General features: G+C 37.2%; 1 protein-coding gene across 1 annotated transcript in view; it reads right to left on the minus strand.

The window, feature by feature from the left end:
* LOC146166742 (inter-alpha-trypsin inhibitor heavy chain H3-like) overlaps nucleotides 1-22,715 on the minus strand; it is a 31,810-nt gene extending 9,095 nt beyond the window's left edge. Inside the window, exons 1-23 of the mRNA XM_083384855.1 lie at nucleotides 22,168-22,715; nucleotides 21,211-21,343; nucleotides 20,814-20,944; nucleotides 19,292-19,424; nucleotides 18,159-18,253; nucleotides 16,856-17,055; nucleotides 14,503-14,624; nucleotides 13,904-14,008; nucleotides 13,714-13,804; nucleotides 13,208-13,331; nucleotides 12,177-12,359; nucleotides 11,046-11,266; nucleotides 10,322-10,472; nucleotides 9,170-9,317; nucleotides 8,310-8,449; nucleotides 7,115-7,288; nucleotides 6,409-6,546; nucleotides 5,637-5,784; nucleotides 4,913-5,123; nucleotides 3,570-3,693; nucleotides 2,167-2,293; nucleotides 1,073-1,298; nucleotides 72-151 (exon numbers count right to left, since the gene is read on the minus strand). Coding sequence (XP_083240981.1) covers nucleotides 72-151; nucleotides 1,073-1,298; nucleotides 2,167-2,293; nucleotides 3,570-3,693; nucleotides 4,913-5,123; nucleotides 5,637-5,784; nucleotides 6,409-6,546; nucleotides 7,115-7,288; nucleotides 8,310-8,449; nucleotides 9,170-9,317; nucleotides 10,322-10,472; nucleotides 11,046-11,266; nucleotides 12,177-12,359; nucleotides 13,208-13,331; nucleotides 13,714-13,804; nucleotides 13,904-14,008; nucleotides 14,503-14,624; nucleotides 16,856-17,055; nucleotides 18,159-18,253; nucleotides 19,292-19,424; nucleotides 20,814-20,944; nucleotides 21,211-21,343; nucleotides 22,168-22,715 — 3,753 coding nt within the window. The remainder of the gene's footprint in view (nucleotides 1-71; nucleotides 152-1,072; nucleotides 1,299-2,166; nucleotides 2,294-3,569; nucleotides 3,694-4,912; nucleotides 5,124-5,636; nucleotides 5,785-6,408; nucleotides 6,547-7,114; nucleotides 7,289-8,309; nucleotides 8,450-9,169; nucleotides 9,318-10,321; nucleotides 10,473-11,045; nucleotides 11,267-12,176; nucleotides 12,360-13,207; nucleotides 13,332-13,713; nucleotides 13,805-13,903; nucleotides 14,009-14,502; nucleotides 14,625-16,855; nucleotides 17,056-18,158; nucleotides 18,254-19,291; nucleotides 19,425-20,813; nucleotides 20,945-21,210; nucleotides 21,344-22,167) is intronic.
* Nucleotides 22,716-23,337: the final 622 nt, after the last annotated feature.

Below are 23,337 nucleotides of genomic sequence, written 5' to 3' on the forward strand. Positions count from 1 at the left end.
GTGTTAATTAGAACGGCCTTCTATTGTATAAACAACTTAAGTTCAACTAACTGACTCGATCCCCACACTACCTTGTCTTCGTCGTCGCAAACACCGATCGATCGCGGTTGAATGTCCTCCGTGTAGACCTTCTCTATTGTTCGTGTTCTTCCTGCAATTAATGCGAATAAATTCTAGTATCGTACATAATTTGTTGGGCAATTATTTTTTGACTTGGACAAAAAGTAAGAAAATTTTTTTATCATGTTACGTCATAATTTTTTTTCAAAATTATTTAGATAATGCACAAAAATGGAATACAAAATTACCAAAAACTGTATTGTTTGCATATTAACAGACAGTAACAGCTGGATAATTCTAGTTTTCTAATTCAATAAATTAGAGCAAAATACGTCTAATGTAATTCAGATTTTCTCGAAAATGCTACTTTGTCCAACAGCATTTTTTTATTATTTTACGTTTTCAAACAACATTTTTTCTCAATCATTACAAAGAATTTGAGTGATTTTTTCTGTCTAAAAAGCATATGCTATTCTAAAACATAAAATTAGCACACAAATATTACCCATTCCCATTCTTATGAAAATAAATTATGACTTAAATCAAATTGATTGTGAATAGGCCTAATTAAGTGTAATTCGGTAATTCTAATTCTTAATCTAATTTGAAAAGGCTAAAAAATATTTAGTTGTCCAAGTGTTTAAATACAAGGATTACAAAGAAATCTGGGATTATACATTTGGCGGAAAACATATTCCCTACAGACCAACGGAGAGCGACCAAGTAATGCCAAAAGCAAATATGGTGAATTTTACAGTATGTTTTAACTGAATTTTACAGTATGTTTTTATGAGCAACGAAACATGCACATACAAATGTGTGTTAACAACTGTGATCTAGCCCTTCTGAAGCTGTTTTTTGACCAACGATCACGGCTTTTAGAAACCTCAGTGCGGTTCTAACCTCACTGCAGGCTATTTGTTTTTCTAGCCTGTCCTGCTTGCATCATTGATCGACAGATTCGGGGTGTATGGATTGCTCATAACGGCGTGAAATTGAACCTGACGCTCACCTTTAACGCTATAGGAAATGGTGTCCTGAGAAACTTGCCGGCGATGGCGAGGCCTTGCCACTATGGTCACATCGTCGGTCTGCATCTGCCCACTAATGATGAGCTCGCCACCGGCGTAGTAAGCGGGGAAAGTGGTCTCGGTCGTCTCGATCAGCTTATCTCTCTCATACTCCACAACAACATCGGTCAGGATAGGGTTGGAAATTGACTCGAAGAAGGTGGCGATCTGGAAAATGCCGTCGAAAGAGCTCTGCGTTATTTTCATGTAGAAATAGACTTAAAATGATTTATGTCTTGCGGAAGTGGTTTAAATCTGCTTAATCAACCGTATGTTGAGGGTGAGCCGAAATTCGAACTCCCGACCCCCGGAACTCGCATTGTTGCGTGGATGAGTTGGGGGTATTGTATTAGGGATGTCCGATAAAATCGAATCGAAGACTATTCCCGATACAGAGTTTAGTATCGGTACTCATCCGATACTTGGGTGGTATCGGTACGGATCCTATACCAAACTAGTGTAGGAATTTAAGCTCTAATTTAATATCAGGGGAAAAATAACTTGGGAAGGTGTGGATGTGCTTCAAAGCGTGCATGAAATCAACATTTGACAAATGACAATTTGGTATTTTGCATACTTTTGTTAATTAATAAGCTAAAAGACTTTCTGAAATAAGGAATCTTCCGCAGAAAATAAAATGTAGAAGAAAGATCCTGACTTTCGTCTCAAATGAGGTTAAGAATGTTTATAAAAACAGATATAAAACAGAAACCTTATGAAATATAGGCATCATTAGTTGTTCAAAATATATATTTTTGTAAAATTTACAGAACCAATTTAATTTTATATACCGTATGTGTTTTTATTAGCAGTCTTAACATCATGTGTTATTCAATGGCAGACTTTAAATTGCAGAAAAACAACTTTAAATTTTTCCGCGTCATAAATGCTACCTTTGTCAGGGGTAAAAGGCTGGGTGGAAAAAGCAGGCCACTAAAACCTGTAGGCCATTGTGACCGACAAGTATCTTTAGCCAGAACCAAAAAATTATGCCGCTAATAAAAAGCAAATAAGCCAAAAAGAACTGTCCACTTACTTGCACATGGGCATCAATGTCCATAAAAACTTGACTTGAAAATCCTTTGTTTTGTGCAGCGATCTTTTTAAGCGACTTCATGTCGACTAGACTTCCAAATCCGACAGTGTTGATTGCAAAGCTGTCACTGTAATATATAATCTATGTTAACGGATTCTTGGTGATTATTGCTCCAGAACAACTACTTTTACACTTTCAAAGTAAAAGCTTTATAGACCTTAGAACTGAACATTGTAAAAAAATCAATCACAGTTTATAATACAACCAGGCGGTATTAACGTTACTCAATGTGTCTATAACCTCTGATCGGCCTAAAGAAATGACACAATAGGATATCCACAGATAAAAATAAAATTGCTAACTTTATTGAATATAAAGTACATTCCTCTTGAATCTAGAAACATTGTTATATTGTATCAAGGTATTTGCGAATTCAAAAACGTAACATATAGCAAGCAAATTGTTTTATGTGCAAAAATTAAGAAAAATAACCCAAATTTAGAAACAATCGCGTTACGAAAAAACTTTATTTCAACGCACGTTTCAACACAAGTCAAGTCAAGTCATTTTACCCCAAAGACTTAAGTCAAGTTAAGTCATTTAAAACAGTGACTCAAACGCACGAAAGTGCGTTTTGCAAGTTTGTCGGAAATCATAAACACTACAACAGATGGTGGTCTTTTATTGATAAGTAATATATTTTTTACATGTTTTAATAATAAGCTGCTTGTTGTTTAATGCGTCACAAAATTTAGATTTATTACAGGTGACTATTCAATAAATATTCTCTACACGTATTGACCCACATTGTTAGCTTTAACGCAACTTATATTGTTTCCAAACATGCTCTATAAATCGGAAAGTATAACAACGGTCGAACCAGGGTTAAACCGCCATTTTTTAATTGCTCAGAACCGAAACCGGAATGGAACTGTATTCCGAAAAAAACTTTGAGCCTCACCCGGAAAAAAAAACGAACCTGAACCGGAAAAGTCAAACGGTTTCACTCCCTGCTTTGGATTAAGTCTTTCATTATGACAATGACTTGGACTGGGACTTGACTTAATGTGTTTTGCAAATGATTTGACTGAGACTTGAGTCAATTGACGGCACCCCTCAAAAGTAATAAATAGAGTTTGGGAACCCCGACTGGAATTTTCGTTGAGTATTTACTTAAATGTCATTATAAATTGAACTGGAATAACACAATCAACCTAAAACATGTAGGAAAATGTCATTTGATATATAAAAAAAAGAGGAGATTACCAATTGGGCAAAATTTAGATTCGTAAAGTTCTCAAATTTCTATCGGCGCCATTGAGCATTACCCGGTTGAGGACTACTGAGCTACACTAATAGCGTTCTTCGGTGAAAAGTACTATTTGCTTTAATGGACAAATTACCTGTTCAAGATTCCCTTTTCAATAGTTCTGGGGTTTGTGATGCCAATGTTTGGGCGACCATCAGTTAACAGAAGAATCATGTCGGCTGCCGGAAGAAACCCAAGTGGTCCTCCTAGAGCGGTGCCTGAAAATAAAACAAACCTAAGTATCAGCAAAGAATAATTTTATTTTATATATTCCGCAACGAACTGCACTAAACCTTACAATCCAGTGAAAATTTGACAGGATATTTTACCCAAAATTCGTCGATTATGTGTGCCCTGTGTGTGCCCTGTTTAATTTAAGGCGGTGAAATGTGTAGGATAATATTGTTTAAACCAGTGGTTCTCGACCTTTTTTCTTGTGTGGCCCACTTTCGTTGCACAACAATTCTGTGACTCAATAAATGTTGATGAAACAAAACAACTATAAAATAGGTTTAGAACAAAAAACAGCAGAACATGATTCAAAACAGATTGTCGTTTTCAAAAAGATTATAGAACAATGGATTGACATTCCTTCTCAATTTCTCCCCAAGCCATTATTCCTGTAAAATTAAACATAGTGACACAAATGAAACTAAATCTAGCTTTTTTAACTTGGTCTGTGGCCCACCTCAAATGTTCTTATGGCCCAGCAGTGAGCCATGGGCCACTGGTTGAGAAATGCTGGTTTAGATACAATGAGAAAAGTAAACGGTATTACCGAGAAAATGGTTTTGGTTTTCATGAGTAACTACTTTATTTGGATTTCAGAGAGAAAATCGGTTAATTTGCTGAAATATATTATTTTATGCTCTATTTTTCTGCTTGAAACGATTTCATCCTGTGTAAGTTGTTAATGTACTAAAAGTCTACTTTTCGGGGTTAAAGCCGGTCCGCTTTCCCGGGCAAAAAGGATTGTAATTGAAACTTGTGATTTTTATCGTTTTTTCTTTGAAGAAAGTAAGCTAATGTAATATTAATTTTTCTGCTTGAGATAGAAAGCTCCACTTGATGAGTGGTTCACAAAACCTTTCGGCTTGCGCACGCTTGATAAAATATCCGCTTATTGGTTTACTGCTAGACTCAACACCTGTCAATACGACAGACCAAACGATTTTTTTATTATATTATTTGTGAACAAGTTGTTGCAAGGTCACACGTCATATTTTGACTGCTTTAAAACTTTAGTTTTTACTCTATTTCCAAGCTTCTTTACACAATTGTTTATGTATCATTGTAGTGCATTTAATCCTAAATGTTTACCTACATTGTACACACAAAACTTACACGATTGTTTGAAGTAAAATATTTCAAGTAAAATTACATTATTTATTTCAAGTTAAATATCTATTGACTCAAAGTATTATTAATTTTTCTTACCCGCAATTCCTTTTTTCACGTATTCCCTCAGCGTCAGTATAGCTTGGTATAGAGCTGCCTGTATGTTCGTGCCGCCTCGTGGTCGAATTTCGGCGAGGAATTTGTTTGCCTTACCTACGTTTTCGGGGGTGACTGGAACCATTGTTACGTTGGGTCCGGCCGGTTCCCAGGGCGTCACGGTACCGTTGAAAACTAGGATGCCGAAAGCGTCCTGAAAGAGACATGCGTAGCCTTGAATAACAGTGTTGTAAACAAGTCATTTTGAAATGACTAAAGTCCCAGTCAAGTCATTCGAAAATTTAAGTCCAAGTCAAGTCTTTTCAAATGAATAACAAGTCAAGTCCCAGTCCAAGTCATCGGTTGCCCAAGTCACGTCATAATTAGAGCAAGTCAACTTCAACTCAATTTCTTGCCTTAAAACTATTACGTCAAAGTGTTAGAACTGGTAAACTCGTCCGATTGTGAGTAATAACTCAAGTAAAAAATAAATTAAATGCAAAATATAGCAAGAAAATTGTTTTATTTGCGAAAATTAAAATACATAACCAAATTTTAGATATAAAAATGAAAACACTTTATTTCAAGCCAATTCATTAGTCCAAAAGACTTAAGTCAAGTCTCGAGAAGCTCAAGTTAATTGGACTCCGACTGTGCAGGAAAAATTTACAGTTACAATACGATGTTCGCATTATATTACAGCTGAAAAAAAAAATAGGCAACTTACAAGCGCTCCAAGATTGGCCAGGATACTGGCCATTGCTGATCTCACTTGATCCATCTTGTGGCCATACATGGATCCGGAAATGTCTAGAGCGAAGACGACCCTCTTAGGGATCGGCAAGCCTTCTGGGTTGATGAAATGTGCGAAGTAGCTGGCAGGGGAAGAAACTTTCATAAGGTCAAGTAGGTATGGAAGACAACTACAAATTATTTTGGGCGACCCTGGATAAATGTTCACTGTGTACGAGAACTTGTGTATTGTGAGTTGGACTATAAACATGGAGAAAATTGAAAGCATAATAATTCAACATTGTTTTCCAGTTCTAAACCTGTGAGTTGATCAGATTTTGGCTAACTGCATAGAAAGTGTTTAAAATCTAGGGAATGATACATTGAATAAGAATAAACAAACAAGTTTATGTAGTTATCCAACTAGATTCTATCAAGAAAGGATTCAACTATGATTCGAGTGTAGGTGCGCATATTTGATTAGCGTCTGATCATAAAAATTGTAATGTTATACGTATTTTCTCAAAGGCTCAATTTATGTCAAAACACAACTAAAACACGAGACGACAAAACTAATACATTTATCTAACCACTCTTTATTTCAAATTATTGTTACTTTTAACATTGATGGGCAGCTCGAATCAATACCCATAAGGTATTTTACCTATCTTGAATCTTGACGTTTTATCCTAAACATTTTTACAGTTTTTAAAGCTATATTCTCATGTTGAATTGTGTTTGGCGTTATTCAAGTTCCTGATCATTACCTTCCGGCCAGTACAAAATCTCCCTTCTTTCTGCTCAACGTCAGGCTGTACTCGACTGAAAACTTCCCGTTGAGTCCGAACGGGGAGATTGCCTCCTGCTGGGTGACCGACGGCGAGTATCTGATTTCGGCCGTGCTCCTGCGCACATTTAACACGAATTAAGGGGCGTTTTCGGCATTGATCCGTTGGTATTAGATCCATAGATAGGCAATCAAACTCAGGTCGAATTACGCATACCTTTTGTGGAATTGCAGTGTTTTTCGGATGAACTATAGTTTTTCTTGACTTTCTTACTTAGTGCAATTTCAATTAGTACAGTTTCAAATAAATAGTAGTGCAAAATGAAATTGATTGTTTAAACGTTGGGTTTGCTAGAACTAACGAAACAACGTTGCTGTAAAAGTCTGCAATTTACAACACCACGAAATGTCGCTTTAGCTTCGCAATCTAAACTTGAGAAAAATCAGCTTATTTCGTTGGACGCCTTTGAACACGATTTCTTCAGGGCAATATAATTGCCAAAAAATATATACATGACATAGCCGACAAGCCGTAAAAGAAAAACAACAAGGACCACGTTATAACGTTGTAATTATATTTCCCTGCAGAAGATTGCCCGAACAGGTAGTCGAAACGTTTGTACATAAATAAGCCTTTGCCGTAAGTCTTTTTTTGTTGAACATTAGAATATACTTTTCCTAATTACCTATGCTTCGACACGCTAACTCCGGGTACTTCGATCGGACCAGCAACTGCCGTTTGGTCTGTTTCGAAGCCGAGCACTTGGACAGACTCGATCACTTCAGTCTCACAAATGGAAACTTCAATGCTGAAGAAGTCAACCGGTTGGAGCATGCGAACAGTGACGTCGTACAAGAACCTTGACAAAAAGTGTACAGGAGGGTGTCGTGTCAATAAGTATCAAAATGCAGTGCTTAGAGCAGGGGTTCTTAAACTGGGGTCCTAGTTTTAGCGTTTCCATTAGGGCCTAATTAAAATTTTAGTGTATATTTAAGAAGTAATCAATTTTTATTTATTTTTTTTAAGAAAATAGATCATTAAAAAAAAACGGTTTCACTTTCACATTTTTGCACCGAAATCAGCTGATTTATAAGTCTATTTGCATTGTGACGTCAATTTATGACGTCCTTTTTTGATTTTTTGTTTGACTACCGTGGCCACGCGAAGCAGAAAAAAAAATCAAGAGGTCACGTTAAAAAAAGTTCAAGAACCCCTGGATTAGAGGTATGAAGCTATTGAACTGAACCAACAATGCGCGATCCAAGTCAGTTGCAAATCAGGTCATTAGAATTCAAATACAACGATTTAGAATAAAATAATAATCGATCAACCTGTTTTACCTATTTTACGTAGCAACTATACCAAAACAAAACAAATAACCAGCAAACTGTTTTTCGCCAAATGTAAAGTGTATTTAACCAAAACTGTATTTAATTAATACCCTTAATTTTAATCTAAGTTATTTAATTTGTCGTTTGTCCAAAATCTATATGTCAAGTCAAGTCATTTGAAAACGATGTTTCAAGTGCATTGAAGTCAAGATTTTAACTTGGGAACACTGATTGTCACTCAAAGTATGGCATGATCAGTCTATTTGACATAAAACATTCTCATTTAAAAGACACCATATCAACTAATTGGTCAAATTCCTGGCAATGCTTTATTTAAAATCCTCAAATGATGTGTTTTGAATATCATAAAATTTACTCGTTGTAAAAATAAGACCAAATGTAAAGTGTTAGATTAAATGTGTAATTCACTCAAACTATCTATTGGCATTTGTAACAGAGGTTTGTTAGCTTACTTCAATAGACAAGTGTAACCATTTAAGAAGCCGCTCACCGAGTTTTTCAAGGTACGCTAAACAACACTGTTCTTACTTGCCAAGCTTTCGCTGCAGCAGTTCCTGGTAGGTCAGAACGAAGGTAACCGTCTTCCTTGGTGCGAGGTTGACCGAGGTTTTGAAGACAGAATTCGATGTGTCTCTAGCGGCCACGTGACCAGCAGTCAGGTCCCGTTCCTGAGTTATGTAATTGCAGTGTCGTAAATAAGGCATTTTGAAATTACTCAAGTCCCAGTCAAGTCATTCGAAAAACAATTTAAGTCCTAGTAAGGTCTTTTTGAATAAATACACATTATAATTAGAGAAAGTCAATTCCAAGTCAAGTCTTTTGCAAAAACAACAAGTCATCAATCAACAGCGTTGCAAACAAGTCCCAGTAAAGTCATTCGACGATAACTTAAGTGCAAGTCAAGTCACTTGTCCAAAAGACTTAAATCAAGTCAAGTTATTTTGGTCAAACGACTCAAGTAAAGTCAAGTCATTTGGAAGCAGTGACTTAAGTGCTCTTAAGTCAAGTCAATCAAGTCAATGACTTTACTCATTACAACACTATGCAATTATTATATCAACCTGTGTCACTATGATTACCAGGACTTAATCGAATGGCGACCTGTTCGGCTATTTGTAAACCCGGCGTATATTCGGTGTGGTGCTGATTATGTATTAAAAGAGATCGGCTAGTTTAGGGAAAGTTGCTTTTTTTATTTAAATTAAACTGACATCGCGATAGAAGCCATATTCTATAAACCGTAATGTTATCAAACACTGTATAAAGCATTTTTGTCAAACGAAAAAGTGTTACCTCGGCGTTTTATGAAATACAACATTCTACAAACGAAGCACTAGTATATGTAAGCTACATTGAAGCCCGTCTCTTAAACTTGTAATATGGCTTACCCGAGCTAGGTTGAAAATACGTTTTGCCTCTTCTTTTTCTCGGATTGTTCCATCGTACGTCTCACCATCAACAGTCATGCTGAAGGCTGTGATAAAAGCGTCCTTGGGAAGCAAGACGTAAAAGTCAGCCTTTCTACTCACGTCCGCACTGTAAAGCAAAAGAAGGGTTTTATTTTGTTAGGCTCCTGGTCCTGTAGCATTAGTAAAAAGTTGGAAGTTTTTGTTTAGCTTTTGTCAATGTATTAACTGCCGTAACGAACACAAATAACAATGCTAGCAAACCGTTTCGAGCAGCAACTGACTGAGTGTTAACGCAATACTCAAAAAACAGTCAAAGAGCAAAAACTGTCTAAAAGTAGTGTAGTGACGTAAAAATGCATGACAATTGAAGGTGTGGCATCCTGTGATCGACTATTGTGGTACTGCTCATAAATACTACAAAACAAATTATTAAGAGTAAAATATTTATAATTTTTTTTTTTTGGGGGGGGGGGGGGGGGCATGGCCCCTTAGGCCCCCTGGCTACGCCTATGGTATTAGCACGTTACATAAACGCTCAAAAATCGTTCCGTTCATCGAGTCACTTTTATTTTTCACAGCTTATTAAGTCTGATATAAATGTTTTACCATACCGTTTAAAGACAAACTCGTGTTAAGTATACGTCTCATACTTTTGTTTCAGTAAAAAAAAATTGTTTCCAGCTTCAACACAAACTTTTGCAACCAGGCACAGACATACAGAATAAGGTAAGTACAGAACTTACTAAACCGAAAAAAAAGTTCTGTACTTCTTTTATTCTTTGTTATCGATGTCCAACCAGAATCGTTTGTTTTCACCATTCGGATTCAGGCAGATTTTGTTTTTCGAAAGAAAATTCTGATTACAGGCACAGACATATGTTAATCAAAACTATATTTTACGTATGGCTTTCCGTGATTTAACTACCAACGTAGTCCCACAACGCGCCAATAAAAAACTGTATAGAGTTTGAACTACGTCTATCCAAAATTACTTCTGTTTTGCTGTCCCGCTAGAGATTTGTTTTAAAATGTGCGTCAAGATTTGTTTGACGAAAAAAACCTTTTAGTGCTACGTATTGCACATATCTGGCGTTATGTATATTGTATAGTCATATTAAATTTACCACTTACTCGTTCTGCACAAGACTTGTCATGATCGTTTCCGCAAACCTCGAGTTGATTTTCGCCTTTACGGTGAAAGTTCCCACACGAGGGCGCTCGAGCTGCCCGACCACCAACTCGCAGGTTTTGTAAAGCAAGGAATTCGATGTGTTGCTCTTCGCTGCCAAGGAAAAAAGTTTTGTGTTGCTGCCAAAATCCTCCTGTAACACGCTAGGTGACAGACATCTTTAACACATAAATTGCTCGCAACGAGTCATTCAATCTTGAGATTATAACTGCGCAGTGTCGGATGAAAATTAGACCTTGAGTTAATCTAACAAAGCGCTTCTTAACCTTTTGTTCTTGCTGCAACCCCTTTCAAATCACTAACCAATTCTCGCTTCCATTTCAATTCACCAACCAATTGTCGCAACCCCTTCTAGAATTGCTTGAATTTCAAAACCATTGTGATTTTATTGTTATACAACTAACTGATGATACAGTAACACAATAATAAAATCTCAGTTAGTTTAACATTGAACTGAGCAAAAACATTACAGTAATACATTTTCTTGTTTGATTTAGCACCTCGTGGTTGGTGCGAGGGTAACAAACCATGCTCTAACATTTAAACAAACAGTCATAAAAATGACTTGCTGCCACTAACTGAAATATAACCTTAACTAAACTCAATGAGAATGATAACTTCCTCAAGTTACCTAGTGTGAGATCTACAATTTTAGGTAAAACTCACCTGATATGGTGATCAATGTAACCGATCCAGCCAGGGCTTTTTCAGGAGCGGTAACCCCGAATGATGCTTCCGCGGTGCCACCGTTTGCGGCAAGTGTCACCGATGAGGGTGTCACAGCGCCACTGACGTACTCTTGGGTGTCACTCACTCCAAGTTGAAGTGACGTTGCTTTCTCAGCAGTGTTGGTGATAGCAAGGTTGAGTCGTATCGAGTCCCCGGGTCTGCGAAAGAGATTGAATGGTGGAGGTTTAATTTCATTTTAATTTGTTCGGTTTATTTCTGGTTCTTAAAATGTTACATAAAACGGTTCAGGTGGTTCAATTTAAATTATGTTCGACTTATTGCCTTAGCTAAATTCTATTTTTTGATATGGATTTTTAATTTTATAAATCTCAATGGAACACATTTTTCCTAAAAACACATTTTTTAGTATTATCTGTGCTAATCTAACAATGCATCTGCTACGAATCCATCTTGGCATGTAATTTAGGAAAATGTTCACTAAGACGTCAGTTACGCACGTAAGTAAAAATCAGCAGGACCTTTAATATGTTCGGTTGTAACATATATGTACCTCATTTACTTTTAACCATGTTGTCGTATAATTTTCACGTAGTGGGCCTTCAATAGCTCTTGAAAGAGAATTTTGGCCGCGACAAAAAAAATGGCCGGCCACTGCTATGCAGCATCCACGTCTTGCTAATTAAAGCTAAGTAACTGTACGTGAAATGGTTTGGCAGTTTCTTTCAGCCTGCGTTAACCACTGCATAAAACGCTGAACTGACAAATCAGACGGCCGCACCTAAATTTATGGTCGTCTTATGTCTAACGCCCTATGTTTAATACAGCATCCATGCTGTACAGCATTCACGTATTGTTAATTTGAGCCAAGTTTGGTGTAGCATCCAAGTCTTGTTAATTAAACCTAAGTTTATTACAGCATCCATGTATTGTTAAATAGAGCTAAGTTTAACACAGCATTCTTGTCTTGTTCATTAAACCTAAGTTTAACTCAGCACCCACTTCTGGTTGTTTAAAGCCAAGTAACTGTACGTGAAATCATTTAATAGTTCCCCAGCCTTCGTTACCCACTGCAAAACCACGCTCAACTGACAAAACAGACGTCCCTACCTGAACACGGTCGTCTTGATGTCCGAGCACTGGATGCTGACATGCACGAACTCAATGGTCGTGGTCATGACGCGTGAGTAGGCCACACCTGAGAGGTCTGTCCCCTCTACTAACACGAGCACTGGGTCGGTAGGCGGGCGCACTATCGGGATTCGAAACTCCGGCGGTGGATTGGCCGTGACTCTGCGTTAAGTAAATACGAAAATCTGTTAATGTTAATAAGGTGTAATCACTAAATGGCCGCGCTTTAACATTTACAATATGTTTAAGGCGTGTTGACAGTGTTGTAATGACTTAAGTCAATGAGTTCATTTAAGTCACTATTCTCAAATGAATTGACTTGACTTAAGTTTTTTGGACAGTATGACTTGACTCGACTTAAGTCTTGTGGGAAATATGACTTGACTTAAGTTTTGGACAAATGTCTTTGGTTGAAATAAAGTTTTAGTAGGGATTTTTTTTAATTGGGTTATTTATCTTAGTTTTTGGACACAAAACATATTGCTTGCTATATATTGCGTTTTGTATTATTTGTATGTGAGGTGTTGCTCATAATCAGACGAGTTCACCAATTTTAATAGTTTAACGTTTAATTTTCATGACAAGGAGTTGGAACAGAATTGCTCTCATTATGGCTTGGTCTTAACTCATTTCAAAATGACTTGTTTACAACACTGTGTTTTGGTTGCTATTGCAGCTGTAATCAGTTTCAAGAAAATAAAACAAATACCCAAAACATTTTCTATTTTTTCACTACTAAAATGTTTTCAGTATAGTACTACAGCCAATAATATTTTTGTTGATGTACTTCGTAATCTGATTTAAAGTCCTCTGGTGTTCTTTTTCTTGGGGGTTAAACTAAGTTTGTTGTAAGCCTCACATCTTTCAGGAAGAGTAATATTTTATTGAAATCATCGGCTGTGTTTTGTTCGGGCGATTTAACGGTACATTTTATACCTAGCAACTAAAAGAGGCATATTTTCTATTTACGCTTCCGTTATGATGCGTATATCGTTTAAGTGCAAATCTACTTGAAGGTCCGTACGACCATCCCAGTGTCCTTGGAGATCAGCTTGACAGCTCGCACTCTTCCAAGCTTGTTTCCACCGTAAATGTTCAACAGCAAAGTAACTTGGTCCGAAAATAGTGGCTGACCTAAGAATCGATGACATAATATTATTTTTAAAGTTTGGTCTATTGGCCTTCGGGGTAAGCCATGTGTTTGTGGTATATGCGTGGCGGACAGGGGCCGGATTAACCATAAGGGACTACTAAGGCTATAGCCTAGCCCCGAAAAATTCGACCATAAACTTTTTTTAAGGTTAAATTTTCTTTTTCTTTCATGTATATACTTTTATTTTTTTAGCTTAGTTTGCAAAGTTAGGCTCTTCTTTAGTGAACAACCTTAAGCCTACAGTACCCTTATCCAGTCCTGGTGCCTTGTACAAAGATTTTTATTTTTCCAACACCTTAAAGAAATTTTATCGTTCTACAAGGTATAATCTTTTTTTTACGGATACTCGATAAAATCTCCTGCCTTCAAATGTTTCATAAACCGCCGTTTCTCCGATAACTGTAGTTTGCTTCGCCAAAGTCAACAGGAATCCTTCAGTCGAGCGTGCTACGGTCTAAAACAGGACAGATACTTGTAACGTTGGATTACTAACAGAGTTAAAATTGAAATTACATCTACATGTTTATTTTATCACTAGACGTTACATGGTTACCTTGACTGTACATGTTTTTTGCGCAGTAACGTTAACCATCCAATCGCCATATTTGTCTCCAACCAGAATCTTGCCTTCATAGAAATTGCCTAATGAAACGGTATCCTAAAGCAACAAAATATATAAAAGGGCATATCTTTATAGAATCCAAAACTATTGGCGGCAGGTTTCTGCTTGTCATCACTGTTTCGCTGACGCGTATATAAACAATAAAACTCACACTTTAAAAACCCGAGTAAAACCAGGATCAGACATTTTTTTAAAGAAATAATAATATTGCTTTGAAAAATGTCTGATCCCATAGAAACAAATTCTAATCGACCAATTGCTATTCGGAAATAACAGCAACACATTACAATTCAATGACGTTAATTGAAAGGAAATAGCGCATTCCATAGTGTTGGTCAGCAACAAAATAAGTCCTGTACTAAATTGAACCTTGAAATGACCTTAGGCTACCATAGGTTGTCAGTCACCAATGTGACTTTAATGATTCTAAAGCTATTATTGTAACTGTGATTAAACGCCAGTCAAGAGATCAAACGTAGCTTGTAAAGCAATTTAGCTAATTTGTGATCTTGGTAAATGTTAACACTTACCTTCAAAGGAAGTATTTCACCATTGTGAGTTATGGTGATGTCACGGCAAGAGCCGAGAAATTGGAAGAACATTTCGGTCAAGGCAGAGTCGACGGGGACGGCAAAGTTTCGCGTTTCTTTGCCTGCAAATTAAGGGTGAAAAGAAAAAAGGAAATTAGGTATCCATCGTTAGACAGGGTGACTAGGCTTTCCGGCCGCGTACAACCCTATTTTTCAAGTTTACTTAGCCTACGTGAATTTAAGCCGAAATTTGATTTAAAAAACTTGCCGCAGGCCGATTTAAGGTGTCACATAGAAAATACAGTTTACGACAGCCGCAATAATTTTATTTCTTGGTTGCAACAGAATTATGTATCATCATGAACGCGTCATCATGAAATTTATCATCGTGAAATTGGTCCTGAATGGACGGTTAGCGTTGTAAACAAGTCATTTCGAAATGACTTAAGTCCAAGTCAAGTCTTTCTGAATCAATAACAAATCGAATCCCAGTCAAGTCATAATCGAAGCAAGTCAATTCCAAGTCATCCGTATCTTAAAAAGTATTGCTAGTAAAATTAGTAAACTCGTCCGACTATGAGCAACACCTTACTTAAAAATAACATAAACGTAAAAGAGAAAAATACCTCAGTCAAGTCATTTAAAAACAGTGACTTGAGTCATTACAACACTGTGGTTAGCCATATAGCAATGTGTATATAGCCTACATACATACATTTATGTCCTACTTAAAGAAGACTCTACAAACAGTATTCATATCGTCCATCATATTTTTGACATACGTTCCGTACAAATATGTTTGAGTTAACAGCGTTATAATAAGGGTATGCAAACATTTGTATTCAATATTGCCAAACGGTTTTCGCAAAGTCTCGCTACGCACGTATGCTTCTTCATGCCTAATATAGCCTGAAGGTAGCAAAATCAACAGAAATGCAGGTTGGAAATGTCAAGTGGAGACGGCGTAAGTTCGGGTTTTAGCATGCCAATTAGCTTTGAATTTTCCACCTCAACAGGTGCCACGGCCGAATTTTCACTGTAGCTTCTCAGAGTTTTACAAACTTTCGCGTTAAAATTGTAATCACCACCGAGTCGCCAAATCTCAGTTAGTCAAAGTCAAGTTCAAACGTAGCTTGGTTAATTTTCTAGGTTTGTTAATTTTCTAAGATGGTTTGAATGAATGACTATAATATTCCAAGATCGTGTATTGTTTAATTTAACTTTTCAAACATCTCGCGGCAAAAAAGTAAACGGCTGACAATAAAAGTCTAATTATTGAAAGGTTTGTAAACATTTTTAAACATGGCTATATCCTTTTTTTATAATTTTGGTTTGTTGTTGTATATTACAGCAAAGGGATCGCAAAAACGCGACCGGGGACCCACTTCGAATTTTCAAACGATTAATTTGCTCTTTTAGTAGTTCTAGCGGCGTTTCGATGAACAGAGAGAACCAACAGCTCAGCGTCATTTAGATTAATTCGAGAAAAACTGGACTGGTAATACGGCCAAACAAGTAAAGCATTCAGCGAAGGAAAACAGAAGCAATGTAAAGAATAAAACATCACTAAGCGTAACGAAATGGATAATGCTGTCACACGGAGAAAATAAATACATGATTTATCGATACGGAATGTCCATTCTTGTCTAATAGTCCTTTATCAAGAACTACCTTCAAGTTTAGTATTGGGCATAAAAAAACAGAAAATTTCTTGGCGGGCCGTCTCAAAAAAGGGGATCTCGAATTCACATGATACAACTTGTGTATGCTTTTAAAAGATTCTTTAAACACCCTTGTCTTGACAAGCTGGTAAGAGTAGTAACAGGTGAGATGCTTTGTTACAAGTCTAATGTATTCAATAAAAAATTCTGAAATGAATAAAACAAGGTTAAGGCTAAATGTTTGCCGAAAAAGGTTTTATTGAAAATTGATCGCGGGCGGATTATATTGCTTGGCAGGCCGGGTCGTAGTTTGCCTAGGTCTGTTATAGTTGCTTTGATACATCATTTAATTTTAATCGCAAAGCACTTTTAGTTTGAGACCTTTGTATCGAGAACATAAATCATACATCGAAAAAAGATCTGTTCATCGCCGATTTAAGCGACCTGGACGTAATTGGCGCGCCGAGATTGTTTTTGAGCAATAGCTCCGAAAGTTGTGTCTCTAATAAGCTAATTTCATGGAAATTAATATTCAGCCATATTAACACCTAATTGCCGAGATCTCTCGTTAAATTTTCGCGATATAACAAGGCATTCTCTGCAAAAGGAGTCATCAATCGGGCTATGTTTTTAATATTCGATGTTAGCCCATGATAAAAATAGAGGTAAATGCTTTAAACCCCGCCACCTACTCGAAAGAACCTCGAAGCCGATATCGACGACGCCCTGCTTGATCGTGCTGTCAATCACTTCGGTAGCGCTGAAAAAAGACGACTTGGAGACGACGAGGACGTTCCCACCAGTGCTTTCCGCCAGGTAGTTGTACAGCTCCCGGCTGAACTTGAACGAAGGAGTGTTGCAACGTCGATAGCCAAGCGATCCCACGGGGCCGCTATACGTAAAACAAGAAAGGGTGTTGCACTAAACATCGATTAGCTGATTAACCATCAAAACATTAACCATACGGGGGCTACGTATGGATACTGTGCCGGATTAATCTACTAAGGCTATACCCTTAGGCCCTTGAAAAATTCGGCCCTTTTTTAAGGTTACTTTTTGTTGCAGTCAATAATTTTAATTTTTCATGCATGTACTTTATTTTTTATTACTTTTTATAGCTTAGTTTGCAAAACTAGTCCCTTTTCTATTAAACAGCCTTAGGCTTCACCGCTAATTCGGCCCTGAGTACGAGTAATGTCTATGTATATTTACCAGTGTTGTGATGACTGACTTGACTTAAGTGCACTTAAGTCACTGTTTTTAACTAACTTGACTTGACTTAATTCAATTTTTTGAAAAAATGACTTGGATTGAAGTATTTTGTTTCATAAAACTGAAAACAAGTTATTTTACAAAAGACTTGACTGGTGCTTTATTTAAAAAATTAGTTTATAACAACTGATATTTACTAATATCTGTATAGATTTAATTGACGGGCGGGTCTGGGATTTTTGTGTGGAGAATCATGAAAAATTTAAAAAACGACGTTACAAAGTTACGTCATAACGTGACGTCAGTATTCAAGTGCTGTTAATCCATTAGGCTCTGCTGTTAACAAGTTTAGTGCAAGCATCAATTTCTTGAAGATACCGCACCCCACTGGATACACACACGTTCAGATATATGGGTGAAGGTTCGAATTCCCCAGGATATACACTGTATTAAAAGTTAAAATCTACATACTGTATATTCAACATCTAACTTTTTTTGTTTAATATTTTTTAAATCGTCCTCCTAAAAATAGGGCTTAACGAAACCTAAAAAGGTGATTTTATATATTTTAACAGCATTTAGGAAGAGTTAGAAAGTAATTGGAACATCCAAGCCTATACAGAAGTTATCATTTTGAACGTTTCGAATAACTCTATATTCATTTTCAACATCATGTTGGAAATATTTTTGTATGAGCTTTCATATTCTTACTACGCCTTACTACAACCTCAAACCATTACGCCCCAAAGTTGGAAAGTAAATTTGCAATATCTCATCACTTACGGGTGGCCTCCACCACACATGACTCTATTGATATTTCGTGTCAGTAGAAAAGTGATCTTGATATTTTTTCTCTTGGCTTGAGCTACGACCAGATCCTGAAATAAAAATAAAAACAATAAGTTAACTTTTATTGTTTTTCTGCTTGTGGCTTACGTTTTACCTTAAAGCTTGATTATAGTGTTATGTTGTAAAATGCGAAAAAAACACGTAAAACTTAGGTCTGACCAAAGGTCGTGAGTTCGAAGCTAACAGAAGGCAAATTGTTTTTCTAGCCTGCCCTGCTTGCATCATTGATCGACAGATTCTGTGAGACTGCAATAATTTTCGGTGTACTAATGGTACGTAAGCCGTAATCATTGGTCAAAAAGCAGCTTCAGAAAAGCTAGATCTCAGTTGTTAACACACATATGTGTGTGGATCTTTTATTGATAAACATAGGTCTGGAAGAAAATAAATTCCAACGTGACGTCAACCAGTTTCGTGCCCATCTCCACACATCTCGGTTTTGTTATGGATCCTGAGGGCTTCTTCAATACGCTGTCTTAAATTCATGCGTAATTCGTGAGAATTCCTGTTCCTTGTAACCTCTAATATGGCGTGTTGGCAAACCGATCGCAAGATAGGATCGATACAGGAGACTGCCACTAACTTTTTCCGACGAAAGGCCTGAGGCAGTTTCCATGCTTGTAGAAAAGGCGCTTAACCGGTTAATCTACTGGATATAGCGGAGAGGAGTGCCGCCTGGATATTGCCACCGACACCCCCGCATCAAGCAATTCAAACATGAGCTAGATTATTATTTGATACAAGTACAGTAAACCTATAGGAGTCTACGGCATTTTATGGGCAGTTATGTGCATAAGAAACATAAAATCCGCATTAAAAACGTAAAATTTTTATTTCTTTGCTCAACCGATTCACAGACAAAAACAGGGTTTAGAAACGAATTGAAAAATCCAATGGTGCCGTTGGGGTAATACTATTATCTAGGAATATTTCATCTCAGTCGAAACCTGTAGTTCGATGTAGTTCCACAGACAAAAACAGGGTCAAGGAAGGAATTAAATCATCCAACGGTGAAGTGGGGTAATACTATTAGTTATGTCATCGTGACCATCTAATGTTAGTCCAACCTGTAGTTCGATGTCCTTCGCCTCCGCATCGGTTATCACGAAGATAGTGGAGCCGAACCTGCTGTTTTCAACCGCTAACGAAATTCCCCGCATCGCCAGGTCAGGAGTGTCACCGCCGCTGTGAGCGTAAAGGCTGTAAAAAAAAAAAAAAAAAAAAAAAATCTTGAAATAGTGGTTTCAATTACGGATGTACGATACTTGATATTACATTCCGATACCGATATTTTGGACAAAAAGTTTCGCGATCCGATTCAATACCAAATCTCGTAATTATCAAGGAAATATTTAGGTTCTAACGCGCTATATATTCCGAACTGAAGATCCAACTGACAATATTTCTCAGCATATACGTCGATTTATGACAAAAAGTTTTTTCATCACATAATATTCAAAAGGGGAGTTGGTAAGTTGTCACGAGTCCAAATCACGATGGTTTCTAGGATACTTGTCTTATTAACTAGTTGATATTAACGTGACATCTGCAAAGATATTTTAACTGTAAAGTCGCTTGAACCGTTTGAAGTAAAACAATGCTCAGTTAAAAATATTCATTGCCTACAATATCTTGGTCTGAAAACGATTTATTCTAGCAAAATTAATGAAATCAAAACGTTCCATGATCATGTTTTTCAGATTAGTAAGTCCTAATTTGCTTTTAGTGAAAAAACGTTTATAGTTACCTCAAGATGTTAATCTATCACTTTTTTTTTGGATAGTAAACTAAGTCTGAAATTCCTATAGTAATTTGGTGTCTGATCGGTACCGATACTACAACTGGGCGTCGGGTATCGGCTTTCGTTCAGACATGGACAACTAGATTTATTTTAGCTTTTTAAAATTAGATTAGATTTAAAATTAGAGCATTTCAGTTTTTTCAATTTAGATTAGAATTAGAATTAGATCATTTTGAGTTTTCTCAAATTAGATTAGAATTAGAATTACCGAATTCTTAAAAAAAAACGAATTTGAACTACAATTAGAACTAGAATTACATTGGAATATTCACAATAATTAAGTTTCAGTAAATCGCAAATTATTCTAATAAAAAAGTGAATGGTAAATATGTGTGTGCTAATTTTGATGCCTTTTAGCATAGATTATACTTTTCAGACTGTGAAAATTACGTTCCAACCAAAGAGTTGGAATTCAATTTTTTTTTTCACTAAGAAAATAAAAATGCTGTTGGACAAAGTAGCATTTTTTGGTAAAATCCGAATTAGATTAGAACTAGAATTAGAGCGCACAAGCAATTTACAAATTAGATTAGAATTCGAATTAGCCGCATATTGCTCTAATTCAATGAATTAGAAAACTAGAATTGTCCAGTTGTACAAGTCTGCTTTCGATATTATCGGACATCCCTGAAACAACACCTTTACTGTTGTTTGTATACGAAGAAATTGTGTTGCTTTGTGGGGGTGAATATTTCAAGGTATACTTGGTAAAAACTCAGGTACGCATGATGTGAGTGGATGTCTCGTAGTCTCGACCCTTTTTATGTTCACGTTCTCGTCAATCTCACTTTTCTATGGCTGCTGTGAAAACGTCCTGGTTGTTGGTGACCGTCAAGGGTCCGACTTCGGGGTCGTTAAAAGGAACGAGAACAAAGTCCTGGGCCTGATCCAACGATCCTTGCCGCTGACGAAGGATCATCTGTGAAAAATGGCATGAATATAAAATCTTTGGTAAATCGTTCGAACAAACAAAAATACAACATATCCAAAATAACGACCAGTAACGTTTTGGAACGTTATCTCTAATTTATTTGGATTGGTCATTTAGGTCAATTGAGCTTGAAAAATACCGAAGTGATTCTACATTTGTTTTTTAATTTAACAAAAGGTGAAATCCGCTTTCCGCAAAGACCTCAAAACTTTGCAGCCCTGGTTTAAATATACGTAATACAAGCAACGTCCAACCTTGGCCCTTTCTTTGGCCGCCTCAATTTCGCCGCCCATGCTTCCCGTGTCGTCGACCACGAAGGCCAGGGTGGTGCCGGAGCCGAGGTCCAAGAACCGGCCGAACCTGAACTCGCCGATCTCGTTGCGAATCCTGCCGAAAAAACATGGACAACAGTCACAAGTGTGGAAATCCTTACTCAGAGCGTATTGTCACGTATCGCGTTTTGTCCGGGCTTTAAACGCTTTGCGGCTGCAAGTCGATGGCTGTATAGTTTCTAGAAATTTTGCACTTCTGGTTGCCATAGAATAGAACTTTTTAAAATGAAGCGGAATAAATTAATTCTGACCACCAGTATTAAATTTCTCATAAACACACAAACAACCTTGCCATGAATCGTTTGAAAGTGCCCCAGTTTAAATTTAACCATGTCTCGCTCAGCACGTCGCAGGAAAAAAACACACGGCGTTAAATCTCACTTCTTATTTGGGTCCGATTAGCACCGATATAAACCTAGTTGCAGACGAGTAGCGATATTAACACCATGTTATCGCGTATATCTTTTTTTCCCATTTCTCTTCCAACATTCGATTTCACATCAAAGCGACAGCGATCGAACGGTCGAGTTTAAAACTTAAAAAAAACTTTAATCTCCCATTTCGCTTTAATCAAGTTTTCCCATTATCGCTTTTTTCTATTTTGCGTTTAACATTCGATTTCACACAAAAGGACAGAGATCAAACAATTCAGTTCAAAACTTTAATCTCCCATTTCGCTGTTAACAAGCTTTTCTCATTTTCTCTTTTTCCCATTTCGCTTTAAACAAGATTCCCATTTTGCTTTCAACAGTCGATTTCATACAAAAAAAAACGATCGAGTTAAAAGTTTAATCTCCCATTTAACAAACAAAGCTTTTCCCATTTTCGCTTAGAACATTTAGTTTAAGACAAAATCGAACGATCGAGTTTAAAACTCACTTCTCCAGCTCGGTGACGACGAACGCCTCAGCAAGCTTCACGTATTCCTTGCGCAAGCAGCGCAAGCGCACCCAATCACGGGAGGCGCTGGCCAGGTCGGTCAGTCCCAGGTAAACCAGCACTCCGAACTTGCGCCTCGCCAGTTGCCAGCTCGACGCCTGAGCGTAGGTGTAGATGTTGGAACGCAGCTGGATCAGATTGCGGTCTTGGTCATCTGCCGGGCCGAAGCGTCCAGGATCGGCGTAGTACATCTGCAGCAGGGCCTCCTTGAAGTTGGCCGGCGTGGCCGTGGTTCCGTAGAAGGCCTTAAAGAGGGCAGCCGGCGTCGGTGGGTCCACCATCCCCGGGTCTAGTGAGGTGCCGTTGCCGCGAGGGTTGTCGGCGAAGTAGGAGGCCGAGTACTGGACTGCGGTTCGCGTGAGGAAGTCGAGGAAGTTCTCGCAGCCGCGGATGCGAGTGTCCGGAGGAACCAACGCCGTGGAGAGGTTGATGAGGAGGAGGAGGAGCAGAGGAAGAGCGAGCTTCTTCGCGACGAGCAAGTCACGCATCGCGTTCGGTTTACAAGTTTAACTCTATATAATGGAAACTTGGTTCGTGGGATATAAATAGAGATTATTTTAGAGTACATCACGCCTGAGCAAACTACGACCGGCGGCTTATTTTTAATAAAACTTTCTAGACAAAAATAGCCTTAATATATTATTCCTTGATTTCAGAAAATTTTATTGAATATATGACTCTTGAAGGCATCCTCAACTTTTCCTACTCTTACCAGCTTGTCAAAATAAGAATATTTGAAGATTCTTTTTAAATGAATCACACCTTGTATTATATATATCTCTTCGAATTAGGTTTTCAAGCAGAACTGGTGATGAATTTTGCGTAACTATTAGTATTTTGCTTTTTATAAATTACAAAATTTGTTTATAGATCTTTTTCATACCCTTTGTGGTTCTGTTTGGACACTGTTTATCAACAAAAGAGTTGTCTAATATCCTGCCCATATTAAATAATTATTGATAATAAATATATTCATAGTTTAAAAAATCAAAAATTACCAAAATTTAGTTGAGTAAGAAAAAAAAGACATGTTTTTAGCAATGGGCGTGATAATTGATCAAATTCCGATTTATTGTAGAATATTCTAGAAATAATTTCGTTACTCATCAC

This window comes from Ascidiella aspersa, chromosome 1 (assembly GCF_963924565.1).
Source record: "Ascidiella aspersa chromosome 1, kaAscAspe10.2, whole genome shotgun sequence".
In the NCBI taxonomy this organism is placed as follows: domain Eukaryota; kingdom Metazoa; phylum Chordata; class Ascidiacea; order Phlebobranchia; family Ascidiidae; genus Ascidiella; species Ascidiella aspersa.